General features: G+C 34.0%; 1 protein-coding gene across 3 annotated transcripts in view; it reads left to right on the top strand.

The window, feature by feature from the left end:
- The window catches only part of DPP10 (dipeptidyl peptidase like 10), a 649,316-nt gene that overhangs the window by 500,126 nt on the left and 122,925 nt on the right, over positions 1-26,265 (top strand). For all 3 annotated transcript variants that reach the window (XM_081051712.1, XM_081051713.1, XM_081051714.1), the window contains 2 exons: positions 7,358-7,410; positions 7,511-7,592. In XM_081051712.1, coding sequence (XP_080907838.1) covers positions 7,358-7,410; positions 7,511-7,592 — 135 coding nt within the window. The remainder of the gene's footprint in view (positions 1-7,357; positions 7,411-7,510; positions 7,593-26,265) is intronic.

Below are 26,265 nucleotides of genomic sequence, written 5' to 3'. Positions count from 1 at the left end.
CTTTATCTTCCTTAGCAGCATCTTATATTTACTCTCCCCATTTTGAATATTTTATGTCTGCCACTTACCATAATTGTGACACAATGAAATAATCCTCCTACATGGTTCTTCTATGTGGTAACAAATTAAAACAATGTTTGCATGTTTGGAATCTGTAAGATCTTTCCTTCAATCCTCATTTTACTAGTTGAGTTGTGCATCATGGATGGATAATACCTTAAAATTTATGGTGAGTATTAAGTGAGAAAACAAATGAAAGTAGACTAAAGTACTGACAAATATTAATTATACCTTTAATTCCCTCCCATATTCATTTTCCCTTTCAACCAATACTTTTCACAAAGCCTTTTTTTAACACAATGTTTTGAAAAAATATTTGTAGACCTGCAGCTTGTAATTTTGTGAATTGCATTTACTGCTTTGGAGTATTTGGAGTATTCTACCTGATAATCTACTTCTTCACTACATAATAAAGATGTGTGTGTGTGTGTGTGTGTATTATATGTGTAATATATATATAATTTATATATATATATATATACACATATACACACACATATACACACACACACACACACATATATATATGTTGTATATATATATATATATATATATATATATATATATATATATATATAACAGAATCGCTAGTCACTCATTTTCAAAATTATTTTGTTATTCTAGGATGAAATTTGCATCATTGTAACATTTACTTCCAAAAGCAACAAATGTCCTTTTGCCTCTGTTGTCTTTTCTCTCATTGGCATTCTTTCATAAATGGTATTTACTCAGAGAATTGCTTCCTTATAGGTTAGTTCTCCTAACTGTTGGGATCAGTGGCACATCCATAATCCTGCTTTAAATATTCTCCAGGCCATGAAAATACATTTATACCAATTTGGTAGTTTAACTGAAGTGCAAAAAAAATAAAAAAATAAAAATGTTTGGCACTCAGACATACAGACCTTTGGTTTAAGCATAAATTACTAACGTACCCTGTTCTTTTTTCTTGTAAGTGTAACTCTTCTTGACATGAATCCCCATAGATGTCTTAGGTAATAACTGATATTCCAAGAAAATAAATTGTGAAAAACAGCTAACTGGGAAGGGGATTTACATTTTTAATATGATATATTAGATCATCTTTACAAAATGAAATCTCTCTTAACTGTGGTAATCACAATTAATTCACACCTACTCCTGTCAATAAATCTTTAGATGGTGGCTTAATAGGTCTTTCAGAAATGAATCTTTTGCAAAGCTGGAGTCATGCTTCTTGTCTTAGCTCCCTGAAAGAGTGTGCAGAAAGATAAAGTCACAATGTGAGTTGTAATCAGACAGATGTGGGCTCAAATTATATTTGTCTCCTACTTAAATTTTATTATATGTAGGAATACCTTAAATTTGGTACACTTGCTGCATTTTTCTCAGCTATATTTGTCCCTTCAATGTCTAATACAACAGTTATCTTTTCTATGATGCAATCTTGAAACCAAAAAGATTAATTGCTTCTTGTAAAGTCTAATGTGTGAGTTCTAATTTACCCGTGACCTGCAACACAGTGCACCATGCTAATATAATGTTTCTTAACCGTGTCACCCCGACTGGATCAATGGCTCCTTGGGGACAGGGATCACACTTATTATCGTCTTTGCATTTGAGAAGGCACTTAACTTATGGTCATACACATAATTAGTATTCCATAAATTTTTATAAACTGACTGATAAACAACATACACTGTGTTTCCCTGAAAATAAGACCTAGCTAGACCATTAGCTCTAATGCATCTTTTGGAGCAAAAATTAATATAAGACCTAGTCTTATATTAAAATCAGACCAGATATAATTAATATAATATAATCAATATAATATAATATAATATAATATAATATAATATAATATAATATAAAATACCGTGTACCTTATATAATATCATATATCATATCATACCGGGTATTATATTCATTTTTGCTCCAAAAGATGCATTAGAACTGATGATCTGACTAGGTCTTATTTTCGGGGAAACACAGTAGGAATAAATAAAAATTATCAACTGATACTCTTTTCTATTTTATTCCATTTAAAAAATAATTTTTATTTTCGCAATATTTTTGGTTGTACGGTTCATTTTTCTTTTTTAATTTTTATAAAATTTATTGGGTGACACCGGTTAGTAAAATTACATAGGTTTCAAGTGTACAATTCTGTAATACATCATCCACGTATCACATTGTGTGTTCACCATCCAGAGTCAGTTCTCCTTCTATCATCACATATTTGATCCCATTTACCCTCATCTACCATCTCCTTCCCCCTTATCCTCTGGTTACCACTAAACTTTTGTTTGTGTCTATGATTTTTGTTTGTTTGTCTTGTTCCTTTGTTGCTTTCAGTTTTATATCCCACATATCAGTGAAATTATATGGTTCTCGACTTTTTCTGTCTGACTTATTTCACTTAGCATGATAATCTCAAGATCCATCCATGTTGTCAAAAAGGGAGTAATTCATCTTGTCTTATGGCAGGATAGTATTTCATTGTGTGTATATACCACATCTTTTTTATCCAGTCATCTGTCAAAGGTCACTTTTTAGGTCTCCATGTGTTGGCCACTATGAATAATGCCACAGTGAACATAGGGGTATGTACGCGGTCTGACAATTAAGTTCACAAAATTCTCACAACAATGTTGCTAACCTTTTTTTGATATCAGAGGGGTTATTCATTATGAATTTGTATCAACTAGACAAACAGTTAACCAAGTTTAATATACAGAAATGCTGAACAGGCCACGCGAAAAAGGTAGACGACCTGAACTTTTCGCCAACAATTCCTGGCTCTTGCATCACGACAATGCACCAGCTCACTGTCTGTGAGGGAGTTTTTAGCCAGTAAACAAATAACTGTATGGAACACCCTCCTTACTCACCTGATCTGGCCCCCAATGACTTCTTTGTTTACCTGGAGATAGAGGAAATATTGAAAGGAAGACATTTTGATGACATTCAGGACATCAAGGGTAATACAAGGACAGCTCTGGTTGCCATTCCAGAAAAAGAGTTCCAAAATTGCTTTGAAGGGTGGACTAGGTGCTGGCATCTGTGCATAGCTTCCCAAGGGGAGTACTTCGAAGGTGACTGTAGTAATATTCAGCAATGAGATATGTAGAACTTTTTTTAGGATGAGTTCGTGAACTTAATTGTCTGTCTTCATATATCTTTATGGATAAATGTTTTCAGATTTTTGGGTGGATACCCGGAAGAGGGACACAATCTTTTTCTTTTCCTTTTTTTTTTTTTTGATAGTGTTTAGCAGTGCAGTGTCCATGTCAAAGAAGTTGCTTAGCAAGCATTTAATAAATAAATGAATGAATATAGTTAGTTTTCATTTACAGAGCATGGATTTCACCATTCTGGACAACTTCCACGCTTTGCTTGTGTTCAAGTTCTGGCAGGCCTTAAAATGTGACTTTTTCCCTTTCTTCCAGTAATTTTTCAGGCTATGTCTACGTTACTGTACAGTCAAACTTTACTATTTGCGGATTCTGGATTTGCAGATGTGCTTATTATCTAAAATGTATCTGTAACCCCCACTGTGCTTTCTCTGTCATTCCCAGACACATGCAGAGCAGCAGACCCTTTGCGTTGCGTGGTATATACTTTCCAAGCTGCGATCACACAAGACAATGTTTTGCCTTCTTGCTGTAGCTTTCATATAGTAAATTCATGTCCTTTTTGCGAACTTTTTAGTACTGTGTTTTGCACATGCAGGTATTTTGTGTTGATCGTTTTGCTGTTTAAAACACTTCCCGAACATAGTGCTGAAGTGTTGTTGTGTAATTTTCCTAGGTGCGAGAAGGCTGTGATGTGCTTTACAGGGAAACTATATGTGTTAGATAAACTTCACTCAGGCATGAGTTATTATGTTGTTGGCCATGAGTTCAATATTAATGAATTAGCAATATTAAATATTAGGTCTTGTGTCTTTAAAAATAAACATACATGAAACAAGGTTATGTATTGATTGCTTGGTGGAAATGTGACCAGAGGCTCGCAGGAACCTAACCCTGTATTTCTCCCAGGAGCAATGGTTCAGTATTTGCCAACTCAGTGTCAATGATGACTTACAGAATATAACTACAGCAAATAATGAGAATTGATTATACCATTCTTAGTAATAAACATTTAGTAATCCACTCTTTCTTGGAATTTCCAAAGTAATGTAGAGGTGATGGGGATCAGATTGCATTCAGGATCTCATGTTGCTTTATTTACCTCTCCAAAATACCTTTTGGCATCATGAGATGAAATGACTGGACATCTAAAGGCCAGCTTCCAAGAGAAAACTATGATCAAGATTTTAAATATTATATCTCAGTTTTGCCCTACTCCCACTACCTTTGCCATAATTATTCGCACTCTGTAACAAACAGTGGAATATCTTTTGCAGAGATAGACTGAATATGTGAATTTTGACTATGAAATGTTTTTGTCCCAAGGATCTCATCAGTAGCTCAGTCTGGCTTTCATTATGCAGCAGCCAATCAATATAGGAAATGACTGCTTCTAACCTTTAGTGACTCCAGTTTTTTTTTTCTTCTCATCGTGAAACAAGACCTACCTAGCCAATGTAGTAAAGGATCCTAGGATAAGAGAAAATGAGGAATGTTTGAAAAAGAATACAAATGTTATCCAAAGGAGAGGGAGGGAGAGAAGGAAAGAGACAGAGAGAGAGATGCAGATTAACACAGAGTGAATTTAGACCAGTGTGCCTTAACACAGATGTTCACTAAAGCTAAATTCAATTCTTATTGAAAAATTCCCCTTTTAAAATTTCTGCAACACTATGCAAACAAATAAAAGAGGAACCTCTACCTCTAACCCTGATGAAGATTCCGTCTACCTCATACTCTATATTCTGGTATGGGCATAGAATGCTATTTTAATTATGGAAAGTTACAGAACAAGGTGTATTTGTGTTCTGCTGGGAGCACATACACACACACTGGGAGTACACACACACTCACACACACTCACTCACTCACACCGAAGAGTGGATTTAGAGGAAAGTGCTCTAAAGTTGGAGTTAGGGCTATGTTCTAATTACCGGTAGATGGCAAAATGATGGTTTTGTAGGACACCTATCAATGAGATTGAGACTCTGCAAATTACTTCAACCCGATATAGGTTTGAAGACAAGTCAGGGTTAATTTCTTCATTTTGTCTTCCACCTCAATACACTGGCTGAAAGAAGCAAATGCTGGATTGGGCTCAGCACTACAAAACGAAAAGTGGATTTATATATCCCCCTCTCCAAATCACATCATTTGAAGGATATCTGTTTATACATTGAGAAGAGCCAGCAATCTCTATAATAAATATTATAGAAAGAGACCAAAATTCAATGGTTATATCCAGTTTTGTCTCAGTGGTTGTTTTGGGCTGCTTTGACCAAAAGAGTAATAATGCACAGGAACTCTTTCTCTCCAAATGGATGTGAGCCCATACTTCAGGTATAGTGTATTAGGTGATTACCAGATGGGATGAATAGTCTCCTTTAACCCATTATCTCATTTACACATTTCTCTGCTTTGAAGATGAAGTGCTTATTTGTCAATTTGCTTTGGCAACAGAACTTTCTGAGATGAAAAAATATATCTAAGTATATTTGTAGAGGTGGTCACATTTCTCACCTCTTTCAGCTATCGTAGTAAATTCAAGGTTTAAAATTTGTATATTCACTATGGAATTGTATAGAATACAATGTGAATGTCATAATAGACACTAGGGCATTTTTGCTCCTACAACTCTATAGTGAAGGAAATCTCAGATTTAATAGTTTTTCCAAAAGTAATAAAGCTTCACTGTAAAACCCCATGTTATAACAAATGGGGGAAGGATTGTAATTGCAATGCAAGGAGAGACCGCTAGTATTGCTTTACCAAATATGTGGTCAATCATATTTAATTGAAGCTATTATTGCAGTAAGAAGAAATAACAATTTGACTTCTAGAGAGTTTTAGTTGGCAGTATTATAATATTTGTGCAATGTACATCCACTACTGGAATAAAAGAAGCTTTTTTATAATTGCATGCTGAAAATAGAAGTATCAATATAAGTTTTGTAAATCTCGAAAATAATAATATAAGTTAATACAGCTAGATAGAGAGCCATTTACTTCACCAGACCCACATAGCTTATAGAAAAATAATTTTCCCTGAAATGGAACATATTCATCATTTATTTCCTTAATCTTTCTTTTGCAATTTTCCTTATGTACTCTGTATTCCACTATTTCATCATCTCGAATTAGTAAGAACCAAAATGTAGAGATATCTTTGCATCATCCACTATGGTCTTATCTTTGGGATTTAATGTCACCCCATCAAGGGTACTGTGATCCTTGGGAAGGTGGCCGTTAAAAAGGAACCGTGTTCTTTGTATGATAGTACTAGCTTTACCTGGAAGGTCACATAATTACAACCAGCTATTTAATATATGATTTCCAATAACTACTATGAAGGATTTGGGGGTGCTGGTATACCTTTGTCCCCACCAGTAAACACCTCAACCTGTAGGAGTATTTCCCCATTACGATTATTACTCCACAAATATTGATTGTATGTCGCATGCAAACTCATTGTATTAGGTAATGTGGAGGATGTGCAGGTGTATACAACTGGACCTGAAAACATTCTAGCAGGAAAAAGAGACATGGACTTAAAATAGTTAGATAGTTTATGCTACAGAGTGAGAAGTGTCCTAACATCAGAGTAAATTACTGTTAGAGAGATGGATTTCAATTGAGGGCATCAGTATAAGCTCTATGCGGAGGCTGTATAACAAGGAGGGAAAATTTCCACCTAAGTTAGGGTAGGATGTCCTAGAAAAAGAAAACAAACAAAAAAGAAATGAGTAAACTTCAGGATCTACAGGGGGAATTTGTCTAACATGATTGAAGTATGGGCTAGGTGAAGGGAAGTAGTGGATGATAAGAATGGAAAAGCAGGCAAACCCTAAATACCCAAATCCTTGAACACTGATGAAGCAGTTTGAATTTCATTTTATAGGCAGTGAGGAATTACTCAATATTTTGAAGAAGGTAGCATCGTAGTTGCAATTATACTAAGTATAGATGCATTGAATAAGGGATGGTCGGAAGAAAGGTTTGAGGCTATTGCACTTAAGTATGGCTGAGAGAAGGTAATAAACTCCAGAATTACACTATTTCCCATTTTGATTTCTCTCTTAAACCAATTCTTGGATTTCTTGGAACTTAATAAGACCATATATACACATTAAGATAAAGCCTTTATTTTTAAACTCTTCAATAACACTCTCCTTTTTTACTTTCAGATTTTTCATTATTCATATACTGCTTCATATGTGATTTACAACATACACACTAGGTAAGTTCTTTGACTTTCGGGTTTTCTTGAGCCTTTGTCCAACTACATTGTTTGTGTAGATGTCAATTTGTTCATGTAAAAATGTTTCCCTTTTTTCAAGGGAAGTTTGGGAGTTAAATCCCCCAGAAGTAGAGGACTCCATCTTGCAGTATGCAGCCTGGGGTGCCCAAGGGCAGCAGCTGGTAAGCACGGGCTTTGGTCTGCACTAAGCACTCTGAGCCTGGCCGTGTGAAATACGTGTGCAGCAACCACTTCCTTGTAAATATTGTCTTATTTCCTTTGATGTTTTCTTATTTCCCTTTGTATCTTTTGTCTAGTAGTCTCATTTAAGAATATATCAAATAATACTAGTATTATTTTATCAATTAATTTAAAAAGAGTTTTTGAGTAATGGACAATTAAACTGCTAATTAATCATGGAATGTAGAAGAGAGTCAATCCTACTAGGGCCTAGCTCTGTAACATTTCCCTGATGGCATGTTGTCAAGTTTATTTATTCTTGAAGTATTGTTCAGGGTAAAAACTGAAGACAGAAGTCTACAGTTGACAAGACTCTCATAAGAGAAGATTTTTAAAATCATATTTTGCAATTATCACAAACTCAGAAAGAGAATTATTGATATATAAAACAGTTTGAGCAACACTATTGTTTGTTGTACGTGACTCATGGTGCCCATCTAACAACTTCAATGGAATACTGCTTGGGAAGCAGTAATGCTTGTGTATTCGGCATGAGCACGCTCAAATGTACTCCACATTACCAAATTGATCCCTCAATCATGTTAGTTTTAATACTCTTACCAGCAACAGTTTGAGAGTTCGCTTTGTTCCATATCCTCAACAACACCTGTTTTGTTCACATTATCATATTATTTGTTAATACTGATATAATTATTTCTTCCATTCTAAATTTTATGCTTTCTCTTTTATTAAAATCTCACCCTAGCTGCACTATGAATGTGTCTAGGTAAAGTGGGTTTTGTTTTTTGTTGTTTTTTTTTGTTGTTGTTGTTTGTTTTTTGTTTATGTGGGAAGATTTTTAAAAAACATTCTATACATTTATTTTCGAATTAGTTTTGGTAATTGATACATTTTTAAAAACTGGTCTTAACTAAATTTCCAATTTTTAGCATAACATTTTTATAACTTCTTTAGTATTGTTTTAATATTTTCAGTTGTATTAATATTTTTTCTTCTGTCCTAATATTATGTATAAGTATTTTTTCTCTTTTTTTCATGCTCAGCTTTGATTGATATTTGTAAATTTCACATTGGTCTTCTCAAAATGACAAATTTTATATTTATTTGATCCTTTCTATTATATTATTAATGTTTTCATTGTCTTTTGTAATATAAGCACTGAAGACTATAGAATTTTCTCTAAATTTTGTTTAGTCGACATCCAATAGGTTTGAGAGTAATATTTTAATAGTATTTAATTTGAATATTTAAAACATTTCATTATATGTTCCTATTTCAGGAGGGTTATTCCAAGGTTTGTTTTTAAACTTGAAAAATGTAGAATTGGTTTTAAAACAATTTGCAGAGTTTAGAAACAGATCTTTATAATAGTGACTTTGAAATTGATAGGATTTGACTTATGGCTTAATATAACTTTTATAAATGTTTTCCATGTCATAGGAACAGTGTTTTATATGTGCCTATTAGATCTCTTAATAATTATATTTTGAAGTCTTTTATTTCCTTAGCAGTGATAATGCGTATTTTCTTTAGTGCCCTATCAGTTCTGCATTATATAATGTGAATTAAGTTTTGAAGAGTGAAAGGTATTAAATGTTAAATAAATCCTACAGCAAATTGAAATGTATCAATCTATGTATCTTATTTGTCTTTAATAATTCTGATTGACCAACCCTAGCTATAACCTTTAACAGTTTTTTTAACAGTTTATATTAACAATTAATATATATATTAATTAGAACTGCTGCATCAAGAGAAGCTGGGTGGGCTCAAGTGTGTTTCTTATTTCCCATGAGCCTCAATTTTCTCATATGTAAAATAGAAAAACCTATACCACCATTTCATTATGAAAAATGTTGGGGAAATATAACATTTCCTTTACTAGGACACATTTATTATTTTATTCTGCTTTATAAATCTAAGAATACTTTCTTAAGCTAATTGGTGAAATAGGGAAGGGGTACTAGATATTTCACATCACAAGAAGGCTGTAGAATAATACATTGTTCCTAAATTATACTTCTTTTCATTGGAAAATCTTCTGGACCCTGAAATATTCTGAAAGTGAATATACCAGAGATAGAATCTCTGCCCGTGGTTGGTCATGTGACCTTGGCCAAATCGCTTTTCCTCTTTGCATGTCATTTACATCAGCAGCAAAATGAGGTCATTTGATTGTGCTTCTTGGGCTTTTTCATTTTCCATTCTATATAACATAATTCTATCATATTTAGATTTTTTTAAACTGAATTTTTTTTTCTAATTTTCAAAATGATTGAGACAAAGAAGGGAGAACGTAAAGGTAGAAAAGAGTTAAAGAGTAATTACTATGACAGATTTTCTTCATTTTTTAGATCATAGTTTGCCACTCAGAATTATTTCCAGAGCCAGCTGTACAATAGATTATTATTTTGGCACAGGGAAACGCATTTTCACATGCACAAACAACTTTCATTGTGTGTGGGTGGATGTGTTCCTTAAATACCAGGGATGCCAAAAACAATATACAAGTAAACACTTAGGTCAACGTTGCTCAAGCAGTAGTTCTCCGTAATCAGAAGTGTCTGGACACTAATGGTAACCACTTTGAGCACCTCTTGTAGTTGCAGAAGTCAAATGTGACTTGTATTCATCTTTTGTTATCAGTATATATTAAGTACTACAATTTTAATACAATTTTCCTTTCTTAAAATGTGTATACATTTTTTTGGCACCCTCTACATGTAAACTAAGTGTTAAATGTAATATTAAAATAAGAAACTACTTAAAATATAGAAAAGAATCAACTGTAAAATGAATGTTTACCCCTGGTCTTAATTCCCCACATGCTTAATATGATTTTATGTACTCATACTAAAGGGACATTAAGAAAACCAAGGTTTACCAAAAATAATGAGAGAAGCATACACAAAGTTGCCAGACATCATACTGAAAGCTGCTGAAACAACTTTATGGTTATGTTTCAAAATGAAATCCTATATAAAACTGTATTCATGACCATCCACATCCACACTAAATAGTTAGATACTTGAGTTAATAATTATGAAGAAAACAAGCCAGTGACAATCTGAAGCCTAGCTGAATAGAACTCCCATAACTAAGGATATAAAGAAGAAGTCATGGTGAGACTGGTTGGAGGTGCAGAGACAAAATGGGCTGGCCCTACAACCACATGTGGTGGTTGACCACCAGAAGGAATAGCTTTGTGGCAGAGGTTCCATTGGAGGAACAAGGGGGCCCAGCTCCATACCAGCTCCTCAGTCCAAAGTTCCGATGACAGGAAGGGGAAGCCCTGAAATACCTGTTGTGAAAGTCAGCAAGAATTGCACTGAACTGGGTGAGATGGAGGACTGCAGCAAATCTGGACATCCTCTTAAAAGGCCTATACAGAGACTCATTCATTCACAGGTACTTACCCTGCACGCTGGCAGAGGGATGGTGACGCAGGAGGTGTGAGAGACATACAGGGAGAAAGTGAGTTGTGTGGCTCCAGGGTAAGGACTAGAGGGGCAGCCACCATTTTTCCTGCACAGCATCCTCCTCCTGTGCAGCGAGCAGGCTGGCACCATCATTCCTGTGTTGAGTCCTATTCCATATGGCTAAATCTGAATCTACATGGCAGCCTCCCTTGCTTCACCCCAGAGACTCCCTGGGACACCTCCCAACCCAACTTACACAATGACAGAGGCACATTCTCAGCCAGCAGCCAGCGCCACCCGCATTGTTTTCTTTCCTGGACAACTTTTGGGGATCTATGGGCCCCAGACAGGCAGCAGCTGGTTTTGGTGTGCTCTGAGACTTTTGCTGAGTAGCTCCAGACTCAGCACTGGCACCAAATCAGAATCTATATTAACCTGATAAACACCATATATCCCACCCTGGTTACTCCATGAGTCCCCCTCCTCACTTCTTGCATAACACACAAGGCTCTCTCAGTGGCTGAGCCTTATGGGAGCCAGCAGGTGTTAGCAGACATAAAGTTGCCCTGGGCTTTTTGCAGAGCTACCACAGGCCCGGCACTGGAGGCAGTCATTTTCAGTTCACAAGGTGGCCTCTCCCATGCACCGCCAGGTCCAGCACAAGGAGGGACCAAGCACACATCACTCTGTAGATCCTACTAGGTAGTCTCAGGCAGGTCACAGTCAGTAACTGACTTGGCCTTGTACTGGAGCCCCTCCAAGAGGCCCCAGAACCAACTTACCTGGAGGTCGGCTTCAAACCACATCATAGCACCACACAATTAACCCCACAAGTGGTGTGCTAAAGGGCGTAATCAGCAGGTGTCAAAAGCTCACTGGGGCAAATCCCACTTCTCCGGGTAAACTCACTATACAGCAGCCTACAAGCCATAGAAATGGCCAAACCCTACACTCAGTCCACTTGAGGGTGAATCCCACACACCAACATGCCAACAACAATCAATGTTCCACTGCACAATAGAACACATACAACTAACACAAGGGACACTCCTGGAGCACCCGGGGCAGGTGATCTGGGAGACTGCCACTGGGCCCCACTGCGACTGGGCACCTACTACATAAGGCCAACTTGCCAAGACTGGGATATGTAGAATTCTATCTTATACATAGTGACAAATACAGAGAGGCCTCCAAAATGAGGAAACAAATAAATGGGTCACAAATGAAGGAACAGGAAAAACTCCATAAAAGGAAGTAAACATATTGGAGAGAAGCAAAACACCAGATACAGAGTTCAAAACAACAGTTAAAAGAATGCTCAAGAAACTTAGTGAGGACTTCAACAAAGACATACCAGGAATAAAAAAGGACATAGAAGCAATAAAAAGAACCAGTGAAAATGAAGAATATAGTAACTGAAATAAAGAATGTACTAGAAAGGATCACTAGCAGACTAGATGAAGCAGCAGATCAAGTCAGTGATTTGGAAGGCCAGGTATCAGAAAAAAAAAGAATAGAAAAAGAAAAAAGAATACTAAAAATAAATAAATAAATAAATAAATAAATAAATAAATAAATAAATAAATAAGAAAAGAAAAAAGAAAAGAAAAGCACAGAAAAGCACAGAAAAGCACAGAAAATAAAATGAAAGGGAAGGGAAGGGAAGGGAAGGGAAGGGAAGGGAAGGGAAGGGAAGGGAAGGGAAGGGAAGGGAAAGGAAAGGAAAGGAAAGGAAAGGAAAGGAAAGGAAAGGAAAGGAAAGGAAAGGAAAGGAAAGGAAAGGAAAGGAAAGGAAAGGAAAGGAAAGGAAAGGAAATAGTTAAGGGATCTCTGGGACTACATCGAGCATAACAACATTCGTGTCATAAGGATACCAGAGGAGAGAAAGCAGGGATTGAAAACATATTTGAAGAAATAATGACTGAAAACTTCCCCATCCTTGAGAAGGAAATAGACGTACAAGCCCAGGAAGTACAGAGAGTCCAAACCAAAATGAACCCAGAAAGACTCAGACCAAGACACATTATGATTAAAATGGCAAAAGTTAAAGACAAGGAGAGAACCCTAAAAGCAGCAAGAGAAAGGTATCTAGTTACTTACAAGGGAGCTCCTGAAAGATTGTCAACTGATTTCTCAATAGAAACTTTGCAAGCCATAAAAGATTAGCATAGAATATTCAAAGTGATGAAAAACAAGGACCTACAACCAAGTGTACTCTGCCCAGCAAGGCTATTTTTTTTTTTTAATTGAAGGAGAGATGAAGAGCTTCCCAGATCAGTAAATTCTAAAGGACTTCATCACATCTAACAAGTATTATAAGAAATGTTAAAGGGACATTTTTAAGAAGAAGGGGGGAGGACATAAATATGAATAATAAAATGGCAATAACTATGTATCTACCAACAATCACTTTAAATGTAAATAGATTAAATGCTCCAATTGAAAGAAAGGGTAGCAGAATTGATAAGAAAACAAGACCCTTACACATGCTGTCTAAAAAAGACAAACTTCAGATTGAAATACACACACACACAGAATGAAAGTAAAGGGATGGAAAAAAATATTTTATGCAAACGGAAACAAACAAACAAAAAAGCTGGGGTAGCAATGTTTACATCAGACAAAATTAACTGTAACACAAAAGCAGACAAAGGGGCATGACATAATTGTAAAGGGATCAATACAACAAGAGGATATATCCCTTGTAAACATTTATGCACCTAACATAGGATCACCTAAATATGTAAAGCAAATATTGACTGACATAAAGGGAGAGATTGATAGTATTACAATCATAGTAGGAGACTTTAACACCCAGTTGACACCAATGGACAGAAGTTCCAGACAGAAAAATCAACAAAGATATAGCAGTTCAAGTGACACATTAGACCAGATGATTTTAATTGATATTTTTAGAGCATTTCACCCCAAGGCAGCAGAATATACATTCTTTTCAAGTGCACATGGAACATTTTCCAACATAGAATACATGGTAGACAACAAAACAAGTCTCAATAAATTTAAGAAGCTTGAAATTATATGAAGTGTCTTCTCTGACCACAGTGGTATGAAACTAGAAACCAATTACAAGAAATAAACTGAAGAACACATAAACACATCGAGGCTAAATAATATGCTACTAAATAATGGATGAGTCAACAACAACATCAAGGAATAAATCAAAAGATATATTGATACAAATGAAAATGAAATCACAATGACCCAAAATCTGTGGGACACAATGAGAGCAGTCCTAAGAGGGAAATGCATAGCAATTCAGGCCTGCCTCAGGAAACAAGAAAACTCTCAAATAATCAATTTAACCATACATCTAAAGGAACTAAAGGGAAAAAAAAGACAGAAAGTTTAAAAACCAACACAAAAAAATCATTGAAACCAAGAGCTTGTTCTTTGGGGTTAAACAAACAAACAAAAAAAAGATAAACTTTTAACCAGAGTAATCAAGAAAAAAAGAGAGGACCCAAATAAGTAAAATCAGAAATGAAAGAGGAGAAATAACAATTGACATCACAGAAATACAAAGGATTATAAAAAAATACTATAAGCAATTATAAGCCAACAAATTGGACAACCTGGAAGTAATGGATAAATTTCCAGAAACCTATAATCTTCCAAGACTGAATCAAGAAAAAACAGAAAATCTGAAATGACCATTACTACTAATGAAATCGAATTCATAATTTAAAAAGTCCCAAAAAACAAAACTCATGGACTGGATGGCTTCACTGGTGTATTTTATTATTCAAAGAGAAATTAACACCTATTCTTCTCAAACAATTCCAAAAGAAATTCAAAAGGAGGGAAGACACCCAAGCTCATTCTGCAAGGCCACCATTACCCTGATTCCAAAACCAGAAAAAGACATTACAAAAAAAAAAAAAAAGATATATATTTTTAAATAGGACAATATCCCTGATGAACATTGATGCAAAACTCCTTGACAAAATATTAGCAAACTGAACTCAGAAAATATTTGAAAGATCATACACCATGTTCAAGTGGGATTTATTCCTGGGATGCAGGGCTGTCTCTATATCCACAAAGCAGTTAACATGATGCACCACATAAATAAAATGAAAGATAAAAATCACATGAGCACATCAATACGTTCAGAAAAGGCATTTGACAAAAATCCAGCATCCATTTATGATAAAGACTTAGCAACATGGGACTAGAGAAGAGAAAACATTTTAATATAAAAAGGCCATAAATGACAAACCCACAACTAACATCATACTCAATAGGGAAAAGCTGAAAGCATTTTCCTTAAGATCAGGATGCATGCTTTCAACCACTTTTAGTCAATGTAATATTGGAAGTCATAGCCAAAGCGGTCAGACAACAAAAAGAAACAAAATCATCCAAATTGGAAAGAAAGAAGTGAAACTGTTGTTATTTACAGATGACATAATAGTATATACATAGATGCCTAGAGTTTCCACCAAAAAGCTATTAGAACTGATAAGGGAATTCAGGAAAGTAGCAGGATACAAAATAAATATCCAGAAATCAGTTGTGTTTTTATACACCAATAATAAACTATGAGAAAGAGAAATTAAGAAAATAATCCCATTTAGAATTGCATCAAAAAATAAATAAAAGAGCTAGGAATAAATTTAAGCAAGGAGGTAAGAGACCTGTACTCAGAAAATTATAAGACATTGAAAAAAAATATACAAACAAATAGAAGCATATACTGTGCTCATGGCTATGAAGAATTAACATTGTTAAAACGTCCACATTACCCCCCAAAAATCTATAGATTCAAATCAATCCCCATCAAAATTCCAATGGAATTTTTCATAGAACTAGAACAAATAATCCCATAATTTATATGCAACCATAAAAAAACAACTTCAAAAAGCCATGGCCGTCTTGAAAAGAAGAAAAAAATTGGAAATTTCATTCTACCAGATATCAAATTATGTTACTAGGCTATAGTAAACAAAACTGCATGGTAATGGCATAAAAACTGACACATAATGGCATAAAAACAGACACACACATCAATAGAAAAGAATAAACAGCCCTGAAATAAACCCACACCTATATGCTCAACATCACTAATCATCAGAGAAATGCAAATTAAAACCACAATAAGATATCACCTCATACCTGTCAGAATGTTTATCATCAGTAAATCAAAACACAAGTGTTGGTGAGAATGTGGAGAAAAGGGAACCCTTGTACACTGTTAATGGGATTGCAAATTAGTGCAGCCAATAAGGAAAACAGTATGGACGTTCCTCAAAAAGTTAAAAACAGAACTACCTTATGACCCATCAATTCGACTTTTGGGTATTTATCCAAAGTATTCCAAAATACTAATTTGAAAAGGTATATGCATCCTTATGTTCACTGTAGTGCTATGTACAATACCCAAGATATGGGAGCAAGCTAAGTGCCCATCAATAGATGACTTCATAAAGAAGTGGTACATATATACAGTGGAATATTACTTGGATTTAAAATATGAAATCTTAACATTTGCAACAACGTGGATGGACCTAGGAGGTATTATGCTGAGTGAAATAAGTCAGACTGAAAAAGACAAATACCACATGATCTCACTTATATGTGGAATCTAAAGAACAACAGCAACAACAAAAAACAAAAACAGACTCATAGATACAGAGAACAAACTGATGGTTACCAGATGGGTGTTGGGTTGGGAGGTTGAAAAGGTGAAAGTATTAAGAAGTACAAACTGATAGTTACAAAATAGTCACGGGATGTAAAGTACAGCATGGGCAATATAGTAAATAATAGTGTAATAACTATGTATAGTGTCAGGTTGTGTACTAGAATAATCAAGGGGATCACTTCATAAATCATACAAATGTTTAACCTCTACGCTGTACTCCTGAAATTAATATAAAATAATATAGAATGCCAGCTGTAATTGAAAAACCAAAATCAATCAATTATTAATTACATAGTTTAAGAACAGCCGGTGACTTAAAGTGAAAAATAATGCAGGGGATCAGATACTCTAGATTATACACAGTATGCTTACCTTTATCATGTGTATATTTAGAGAAATTTTAAAACAATGTGTTCTATATACCTATGTAGGATTGTTTATAGGTTGATTCCATTATGATACTCCTGAAGAGTAGCAATAGAAGCTGCTAGATATGAAGATACCAGGTTTGATTCAGAGGAGGCATGAATCAAGGTATTCACAGACAGTGGCGAGTTGGCACCTAAAAGTGGGCAGGTGCTCTAGTCTTACCTGTTTCACTCTGATGCTCTCAATAAGAGAACTGGACCATTAGTCTAGAGGTAAATTCCAAACACAAAATCTCAGAACCCAGAAACTCTAGAGAGATTTGTGTTCATGTCACTGAAGAGTCCTTTCAAAATTCTGTAAAATTTTGATTTGTTTAAAATGACTCTCTTAGTCTCCAAGCCTAGACCCTTTCACAATATTAGTTTGATACCTTCAAGAAAGTAGTATTAATTGCCTGCATTTTTTAAATGATTCCTATTTATTATTGATTCCTTATTCGTCAATATATTTGAGAAAATCATAAAAAATACTAAAAGGTTATAAAATTCATTGATCTCCTGGGAGTGTTTTTGCAGAAGTTTGGGTCCATTCCACACTAACTGTTGACCTTGAGAATAATACTTAATCTCTATATGCCTTCGTTTTATTATTTTTAAAATAGTGACAGTAGCAGTATTTTACTAGTAGTGCTGTTCTGGTGTATAAAGCACTTTGAATAGTGCCTGGTATATACTATTTCAGAGGTATTAAATTTTATTATTTTAAAAAGATTTTAAAAAAAGCTTTATCTCTTGAATTTTATCTTGTATAGGAATTTTAGTTTCACTAATTTTGTAAAGAACTGAGCCTTGTACTTTGTAATAGCATTTTGTGAAGTCCTTTGGGAAACTTTTGAGATAAATCCGTATTTGTCAAGGTATCTTTTGTGTGCATGTTTGCAAAATATTAATATAAATTAAAGGACATATCTCTACAAATGGTTAATGGTCCAGTTCATGTGAGTATGACAGGCTTTATCAATATTTGAAGCCATCAGCAAACTTAGCAGTGTGATTTTATTAGAGATGAGTCATTACAATGCTTTAATTAGTTTTGCATTAAAATTAATTAGTCTCATTTTCTCTGAGTCATTCCCTTTGCATACTCAGTCATTGTTTTCTTTTCATCAGAACTGTCAAATATTTTCCCTCCACTCTGATAATTTGTTCCCAACATTTCTATATGCTAAGGATTCTAACATTCTTCTATTTTATCTCTAATTATTTAATATTTTATATTAATCATTCACGTTGCCATCTTCTACCACTGACCTATAGTCATATGCAGGCAGACATCATACAGAATATTCTAAATATCCCACTATATCTTCCCTCTCTCTGTGTTTCCATCCTCTTTCTTTTCCTTTTTCTTTATGAAATTTATTTTAGCACAAGGAAAAATGTAGGTTTTATAAGTATCTGGTTGCACTGAGAAATTCATGAAAGGCTAACTATTGTTTCCATGGATAATGGGATACCAAAGAAGGTTTTGAGCATGGCATAATATGAAAAGAAGTCATGCATGAAAAGGCAGGTCTAGCAGAAGAGTTCATAACAGACTGTAAGCAAATGAGTCTAGAGGCAGAGAGCTAGTTTTAGAGACCGTTATTATAATCTAGAACTGAATTGATAAAATATTTGAGATAAACAAATTAAGTTTTAAACTGATATCTAAAATTTTAGTTCAGTTTAACAATTAAAATTGTCCTATAAATACTTATTCAAGTAAATTAAATTATGCAAATATTACATAAGTGTGCTTCTACATTATTTTGAAAAACATTTATTTTTAACCCCTGGTTTTTTAAACCAATTTATTGAGTATAAATAAAAGATTGATACTTACAAAAGTCTGTACTTTACAAAATACTACATATTTAATGTATAAAACTTGATGAGATGGAGATAAGTATACACCTAAGAAACCATCACTACATTCAATGCCATAAACATATCTGTCACCTCCAAAAGTTTCCTACTGCCCTCTTTATTTGTTATGTGATAAGAACACTTAACATAAAATATGAACTTTGATATTACTAATATTTTTTTCATCTTTTCAGAGTAATATAAAATCACCATCCCCATCCTTCCAATGGCATAAAACTTTTAAAAATATCTATTGTTTTACTTAGCACAGTCTAGGTTTTGGAGAAATTATTTTTCTATAATTTATTACCTATGTTTTTGAAAAATATCAGGTTTATATAGTTCTCCAAATATAAATAATATTATCAAACTTTTCTATCACCTGCATTTTTTTCTATTATTAGAGATTTGTCTTAAAATTGTATTAAAACACTGATTAGCAATAATTCAGTGTCTCTAGGAGATTTTGAATTTTCTTGATGTAATTACTTATGTTTACATTAATAGAAATTTTGATCTGTTTAATTAACTTTCCCAGTATGATTTTAGTCCTTTTTGGTTTAAGGTAGCATTTTTGAACATGTCATTAATATTTCATGTGTTTTTTTTTACTAAAAATCAATATGATTTTGCTTTGCATCCCATTAAGTATTCATGTTTTTAGTAAAAAGTAATTATTTAATTATCATTAAGATAGAGTCAAGAAGTATATGATAAAATATGCAAATATGAGCAAATACATATGGATACACTCATACACACCTTATACTTTCAAACACACACATACACACAAAGTCCTCTCTCACACAAACATATCCTGCTGCTGATGTCAAGTGCATTTGGGGGTGAAAGCTAGTATACCAGCGGTGTCATAGAAGTAAAGATGCCAGTTAAGAGTCAAGTTTTGTTTCAAGTCAGTGCTTCACTATGTGCAGCGTACATTCCTAGTAGTACACTTGTGCAGGAAAACTGCTAAAGAGTGAAGCCAGAAAATTCACACCATTTGCATCTCAAGTGGTTGTCATAATATCTATTTCCCACTTAAGTGAATTTGGACCATTTCTTTTTACCTCATTCATCATTATTGGAAATAATTGAAAACAGTTTACCTTTTCATGTCATCTGTAACAAAATCTAATGTTTGTGTTTTTAATTCCAGGAAATAACAGCAGTCTCTCTTACCACATTCTAGTATTAGGTACACCTGAGGTTTGATGGGGCTCACTTCAAATTTGACATCAAGAAAACCAATATCAAGAAGCTCCTATAATTTTTTTTATTCAATATTGACAGAAGAAATACCTGATGAATCATAATAGGATAATTATGTTTTGGTTTAACAAAAACGACAGCAAAAATACTCTTAAAATACCTCAACTATCTTGATTGATAAATTTGCAATGTATTCAGGTATATATTACATTAATATTATGTATGTAATATTATATTATGTATGTAAATGTGAAAGGAAATACATTTTCATATAAATAAAATACTATAACAATGTATATATGTGTTTAAAAGAGAAAAAGAGCATATGCAATTACAATGTACAATTTAAAGGAAAATTAATTAGGAGTGCTGTATGAACATCCTCACATACTAAGTAAGCGATCCCATAAACCTCTTAGTGTCTTATAATTATTTAAATAGCATATTTGACTTTTCTACCTAAATTCAGAGTTTTTCAAAAGAAATGTAAAAAGAAACTGTTTCTGTATAAATACGCATTGTATTATTTCCCTCCAGTTATGTGTTGCATATTTCAATGGAAGGAGAAAACTGAGCAACTTGCATACTGTCAAGATACTCATATTGCTTTTAAAGCGTTTGCATTGGCTATGTTAGAGGTCACTTTCTAAGTATGTGTTGACTTGACCTTGCTGACTGCCTTGAGCTGTAAACCTGCTGAAGTCAGGAGCTCAAATTCTGTGACTCTGATAGCATATACAACTGTGTACTGAGCTATGGAGGTAGCGAGCATGAGTTTTCCATAGAAAATAATAAATGAGAAGCTGTGCAGGGAAGATGTTATAACTTATGCCAGCATGTGGAAATGGAAGATGTTGACAGTTTCTAGGCCAGGCGAACTCTAGAGATTTAGAGTGAGTAGAAATATTGCCAGGCTTATATCCTGGGGGGAGGGGAAAGAAAGAAAACCATCAATCTACTGTATGCTATTTGAGAATACCTTTTATCTATGCTATTTTGTAATGTTTTAGTCAACATTTAGAAAAACCATAGATGGATCTGAGATCATCATGCTAAGTGAAATAAGTCAGACAGAAAAAGTTGAGACCCATGTGACTTCATTTATATGTGGGCCATAAAACTGAAAGCAACAAAAGAACAAGACAAAACAAAGAAACAGAAACTCTACACACAGACAACAGTTTAGTGGTTACCAGAGGGTAAGGGGAGAAGAGAGTGGTGGTAGAAGAGGGTAAAGAGGGTCAAATATATGTAGATGGAAGGAGAACTGACTCAGTGGTGAACACACATTTTGATATATAGAAGATGTATTATAGAATTGTACACTTGAAACCTCTCTAATTTTACTAACCAGTATCACCCCAATAAATTTAATAAATTATAACAGAAGAAAAACCAAATGGAAAGCAATACTTTATCATAAATTGTACCAATATTAATGATGAGTCATATGAAATTTACTTATCTTTTGGATGGAGAAGGTAGTCTTTATCCATATTTAAAGTGTTTTAATTCATTTATCCAACATGAATTATAAAATTGTATACAGTTTCTAACTATGATATGAACACATTTCTCATTATGGACATAAAAGGAACAGTCTCTGTATTCCAGGAACTCACAGAAAATAGAGTTAAAGGTGAAGATACCCCCCTCTTAGAACACCCAAAATAAGAGGTGGTAGAGCAGTTTCCTGGAGGAAGTGATCTGCAAGCTGAATTTTGAAGTTACCTATCAGGGCAACGTTTGGACTTTTATTTAAAGACATGCCTCTGTTCCCCAATAAGGAAGTTCTCAACACAAAAAGAAATAAAATAGGTTTACATGGAATCAGACACTTTAATTCTTTTGTTTATATTTTTAATAACAGAAAACTATAAGTTAGACATGAAATGTGAAAAGACAAAGAGAATCAAATAAACTGGAAACAGAAACTGTCAGCTGATTTTACTAAAAGAATGACCATCCTTTCCTAGTTCTAATAACAACTCATGTATTTCCCTTAACTTATATTTAAACAATTTTGAGTTATTTAATAATAATGAGGTAATAATGAGTCAATCATATCTTCGATTCCCTGTTTGTTTTCCAATATCAATAGCAATTTCTATGGCCCTTCTTCTCGCATGCTGCTTAATTATAAAAATTTGAACACTTGGAACACTGGACAGTTCCTGCTAAGCCGACCAGTAGGATGGAATAAGAATGTAAATGATAATTATTGAAAGTTCCTTAATGTTACCTCTATGTTCCATTGCATCTAAACTTTTGCATATCACTTATTCTTACTTTCGACCATACAGGGTTATCCTAGAGTAATGCCCATTTATATTCCATCAGCAGAGCAAAAAAAAAAAAAAACAAAAAACAAAAACAAAACACACACACACACACACACACACAAAACCCTTAAAAATAAGATAATAAAATATCGTTTATTGTAAAATGTGAACTATCTGGCACAACCCCTGAGGTAAACAAAATTCCAATTAGGGAAAAGTTTATTATTGTAGTAATATACTGAATTTTATTAAATGGAAGGATGATAACTTCCTGAGGGGAGCTGTGATCTGCATTAATGTCAAGATTCTTCATGTCAGAAATAACTTGTGACCCTTTAGATGGTACAGTAGAGGAGCACTCTCCTCCCTCTCCTCATTAAGAACAACAAAGAAATTGCACAAGTGAAAATAAAGTCTATATGTTATGATACTATTAACCAACCACAGCTGAAATTGTAATCTCTAAGGAACATAAAGTAATAATTCCCCAGTTCCAGGAGAAGATTGAAAGCAAATATATACTTTAACAGATTTGGGAGAACAAACAAATAGACAAATTGACAATTTTAGCTGTTAATTTCAACACTTGTCTTACAATAAAAGATAGACCAAGTCTATAGAAAATCAGTAAGGATATAATTGATCAACACCATCAACCAACATGACGTAATTGACATTTACACAACACTATCCCCAATAAATACAGAGCACATGGCACTTTTAAATGCACACACTGGGCCGTAAAACAAGTCTCAATAAGTATAACAGAATGGGAATCATACAGAGTGTGTTCTAGGATTACAAAGAACTTAAAATAGAAATCAAAACCAAACATAAACTACACACATACACACACACACTCACACACACACACACACACACACACACTTTTATTGGACAAAGAATATATCCAATAAGAAATATGGAATTATGTATCTAGCAATTTCTAATGTAAAATTTATCTTCTAGCTGTTGCACATATGCCTAAAGACATTTAAAAATTAAATATATTGTAATATTATTTGAAATTTAAAGAACAAAATAGAAGACTAGAAACAACTTAAATAAATAATTATTATGAGACTAGTAACATAAATCAGGGTGCATGAAATAATAAAATATTAAGAATCAAAATTAATATAATTCTTCTATACATGCAGATATGCAATGCCATCTAGTAGTAAAAGCCCATGTAATAAATTAGTATGATATAATGATAATTAGCAAAACAATAACAATATATTATATATAACATTATATATGTGTGTATGTATACTCGTATATATGTTATATATATTATATAATATATATTTATATATTATTTAAATATTTCAAAAATTCACAAGACTTGTTGAGAGTAGTTGTTCCCTGGTAGAGAACTGTGGTTTGAGAGAGATTTTTCATATTATTTAATCTAATATTTTTATGAACATGTCTTATAATTAATATATATGTATATTTTAAAAATTATTAAGATTAACAAAACAAAGTTTAAAACTAAAATTTATTACTTGTAACACAGCATGTGGAAAGTAAAGCACATCAGGACTTTTCAAAATAGAGAAAAAAGTGACATATATGTATATATATATATCAGCAATGGTCATGTAAAGTGGCATGAGATGTTACCTGTGCTACAAATATGAGATGTAATCAGGGAAAAGGTGGCAAGAGAATATATTAAAATAAAAATAATTACTGTCTTAGAGTAGTAAGATAATAGGTAATTTAGTCTTTAAAAATATTTGATGCTGTTACATTGTTGTAATTGCTACAAGAGGAATTATATTTTGAGAAGCAGGGACCTAAAAACTTATACATATATTTTAAAGCTGAATGAAAATCATTCATGTCTTGGACCTTCAATTGTACTTGCTAGAAAAAAGTTGCTGATATTTAAAACAAATGTTAAAAGATCTTGTTCAGTATTTAGTCTGTTTCTAATGTGATCTAATATGAAAAGCAGAATGAAGATATTACCGTATTTGCCGGCGTATAAGACGATTTTTTGGCCCCGAAAAATATGCCTCCAAGTGGGGGGGTCGTCTTATACGCCAGGTACACTTCAGATAGACTGCCCATAGTGCTTGCCCTGTGCCATAGTGGCCTCCCGATGCCCGTCCACTTCATTCCACATACCGTTCAGGCATCAGCAGCGCTGCTGGGTGTATGCTCGGCTGTTATGCGATTTTGCTGTTATGCGATTTTACCACACTCGCACAATCGCACACAGCCGAGCATACACCCAGTATGATAGCGCAAAATCGCGAATCGCGATACCATACTGGGTGTATGGTCGGCTGTGTGCGATTTTGCGAGTGTGGTAAATTCGGGTTACCGTATATTTCTTTACATATGCATTGAAGATTCCCGATTTTGCGCTATCATGGTGCCTGTTAGAATGTTGAAGAGCTCGCACTTGCGCACTAGTGAGGTCCTAGGGAGATGCTGATGCAAGGGTGGACCAGACTGCTATAGTGACAGGGCGGGCAAACAGGGAGCAGGGACCAATCAAATCAGGCTTTGTATACAGCCAACAGCCAACCACAATACTGCACCACTGTACAGTACAGCATAGAAAATGTCGACCAGTCAAACCCCTATCATCCCTATCATGGCACCAGCCAAAAGAAAGAAGTATGATGCAAATTTTAAACTGAAAGTTATTTGGTGTGTGGAAGGTGTGCGGAAGAGGGGGTAGTCTTATACGGCGAGTATATAACAAACTCTGTATTTTGAGTGGAAATGTTAGGGGGTCGTCTTATACGCCCAGTCGTCTTATACGCCGGCAAATACGGTATATAACAAATCGGTACCCAAATCTTTACCCATCAAAATTATCATAATAATTACATTTTATGTCCTAGAACTAAACTAGGACATAGCCAACTTTGGCTGTTCACTAATTTCTTTGACTTCTCTTTATCTTTTCCAAATCCACTGTCTTCCAAAAGAACTTTTCCTTGGAAAACTCTAACCATCTTCTAATCTTATTTTTTCTAATTGGTTTTACGTCTCTGAAAAAAGCCCTATTCTATCCCCAGAAGCATAAGGACATATATCTACTGATATACCATAACTTTAAATATTACTATATTCTTAGAAATAGAATTGTCCCATAATTTAAACCACTGTTACTTTTTGAAATTATGTCATTTACTTGGTATCAAGAAATTCAGTTTGAAAAGGGAAAAGAAAAATATTACATGAGAATGTTATAAATTTTATACTGGAAAATAGCCTTCACTTCCAGAGCAAACTACAATAAAAGAACTTTGACGAAAGTTGAATAAATGGTTTCTCAACTCTGATAACGGAGGAATGAGCTGCTCATAAAGTTGCCTTTCTGTGAATTTAGCTATAACCTAGACAAAACATTAAAAAAGCAAACAAACAAACAACAACAACAACCACAAAACTGCCTAAGGATTCTGAAACCTGAAGAAACCCAGGCAGATTTTAAAAGGGAGTAAAAATTAATAGTAAAATGTGCAGTAATGTTCGAGTCTTCAATTTCGCTTGACCTGTTTTGTTTAGGGTTCTATCCTATGAGCAACTATATTTGAGGCAGAGGTGGATGGGTAGGATGATGAATCTATGAAAGAAAAACCCAATATTTTTCATACAGGAGCAAGAGGAAGAGATTGCTGGGTGACCATGACTGCCAGAGAGTGAGGGAGAAACCCTGAGAAAGTCAGAGAAGAGGTATAACTCATTGTGTGAATAAACTCAGCCAAGTCTCTGACTTAACGTAAAATACAAATGCTTGAATTTTCAAGTAACATCTTTAACGATGCTAT

Source organism: Rhinolophus hipposideros, assembly GCF_964194185.1.
Source record: "Rhinolophus hipposideros genome assembly, chromosome: 6".
Taxonomy (NCBI): domain Eukaryota; kingdom Metazoa; phylum Chordata; class Mammalia; order Chiroptera; family Rhinolophidae; genus Rhinolophus; species Rhinolophus hipposideros.
The sequence above is the reverse complement of the archived record's forward strand: the minus strand, read 5'-3'. Positions and strand labels throughout refer to the sequence as shown.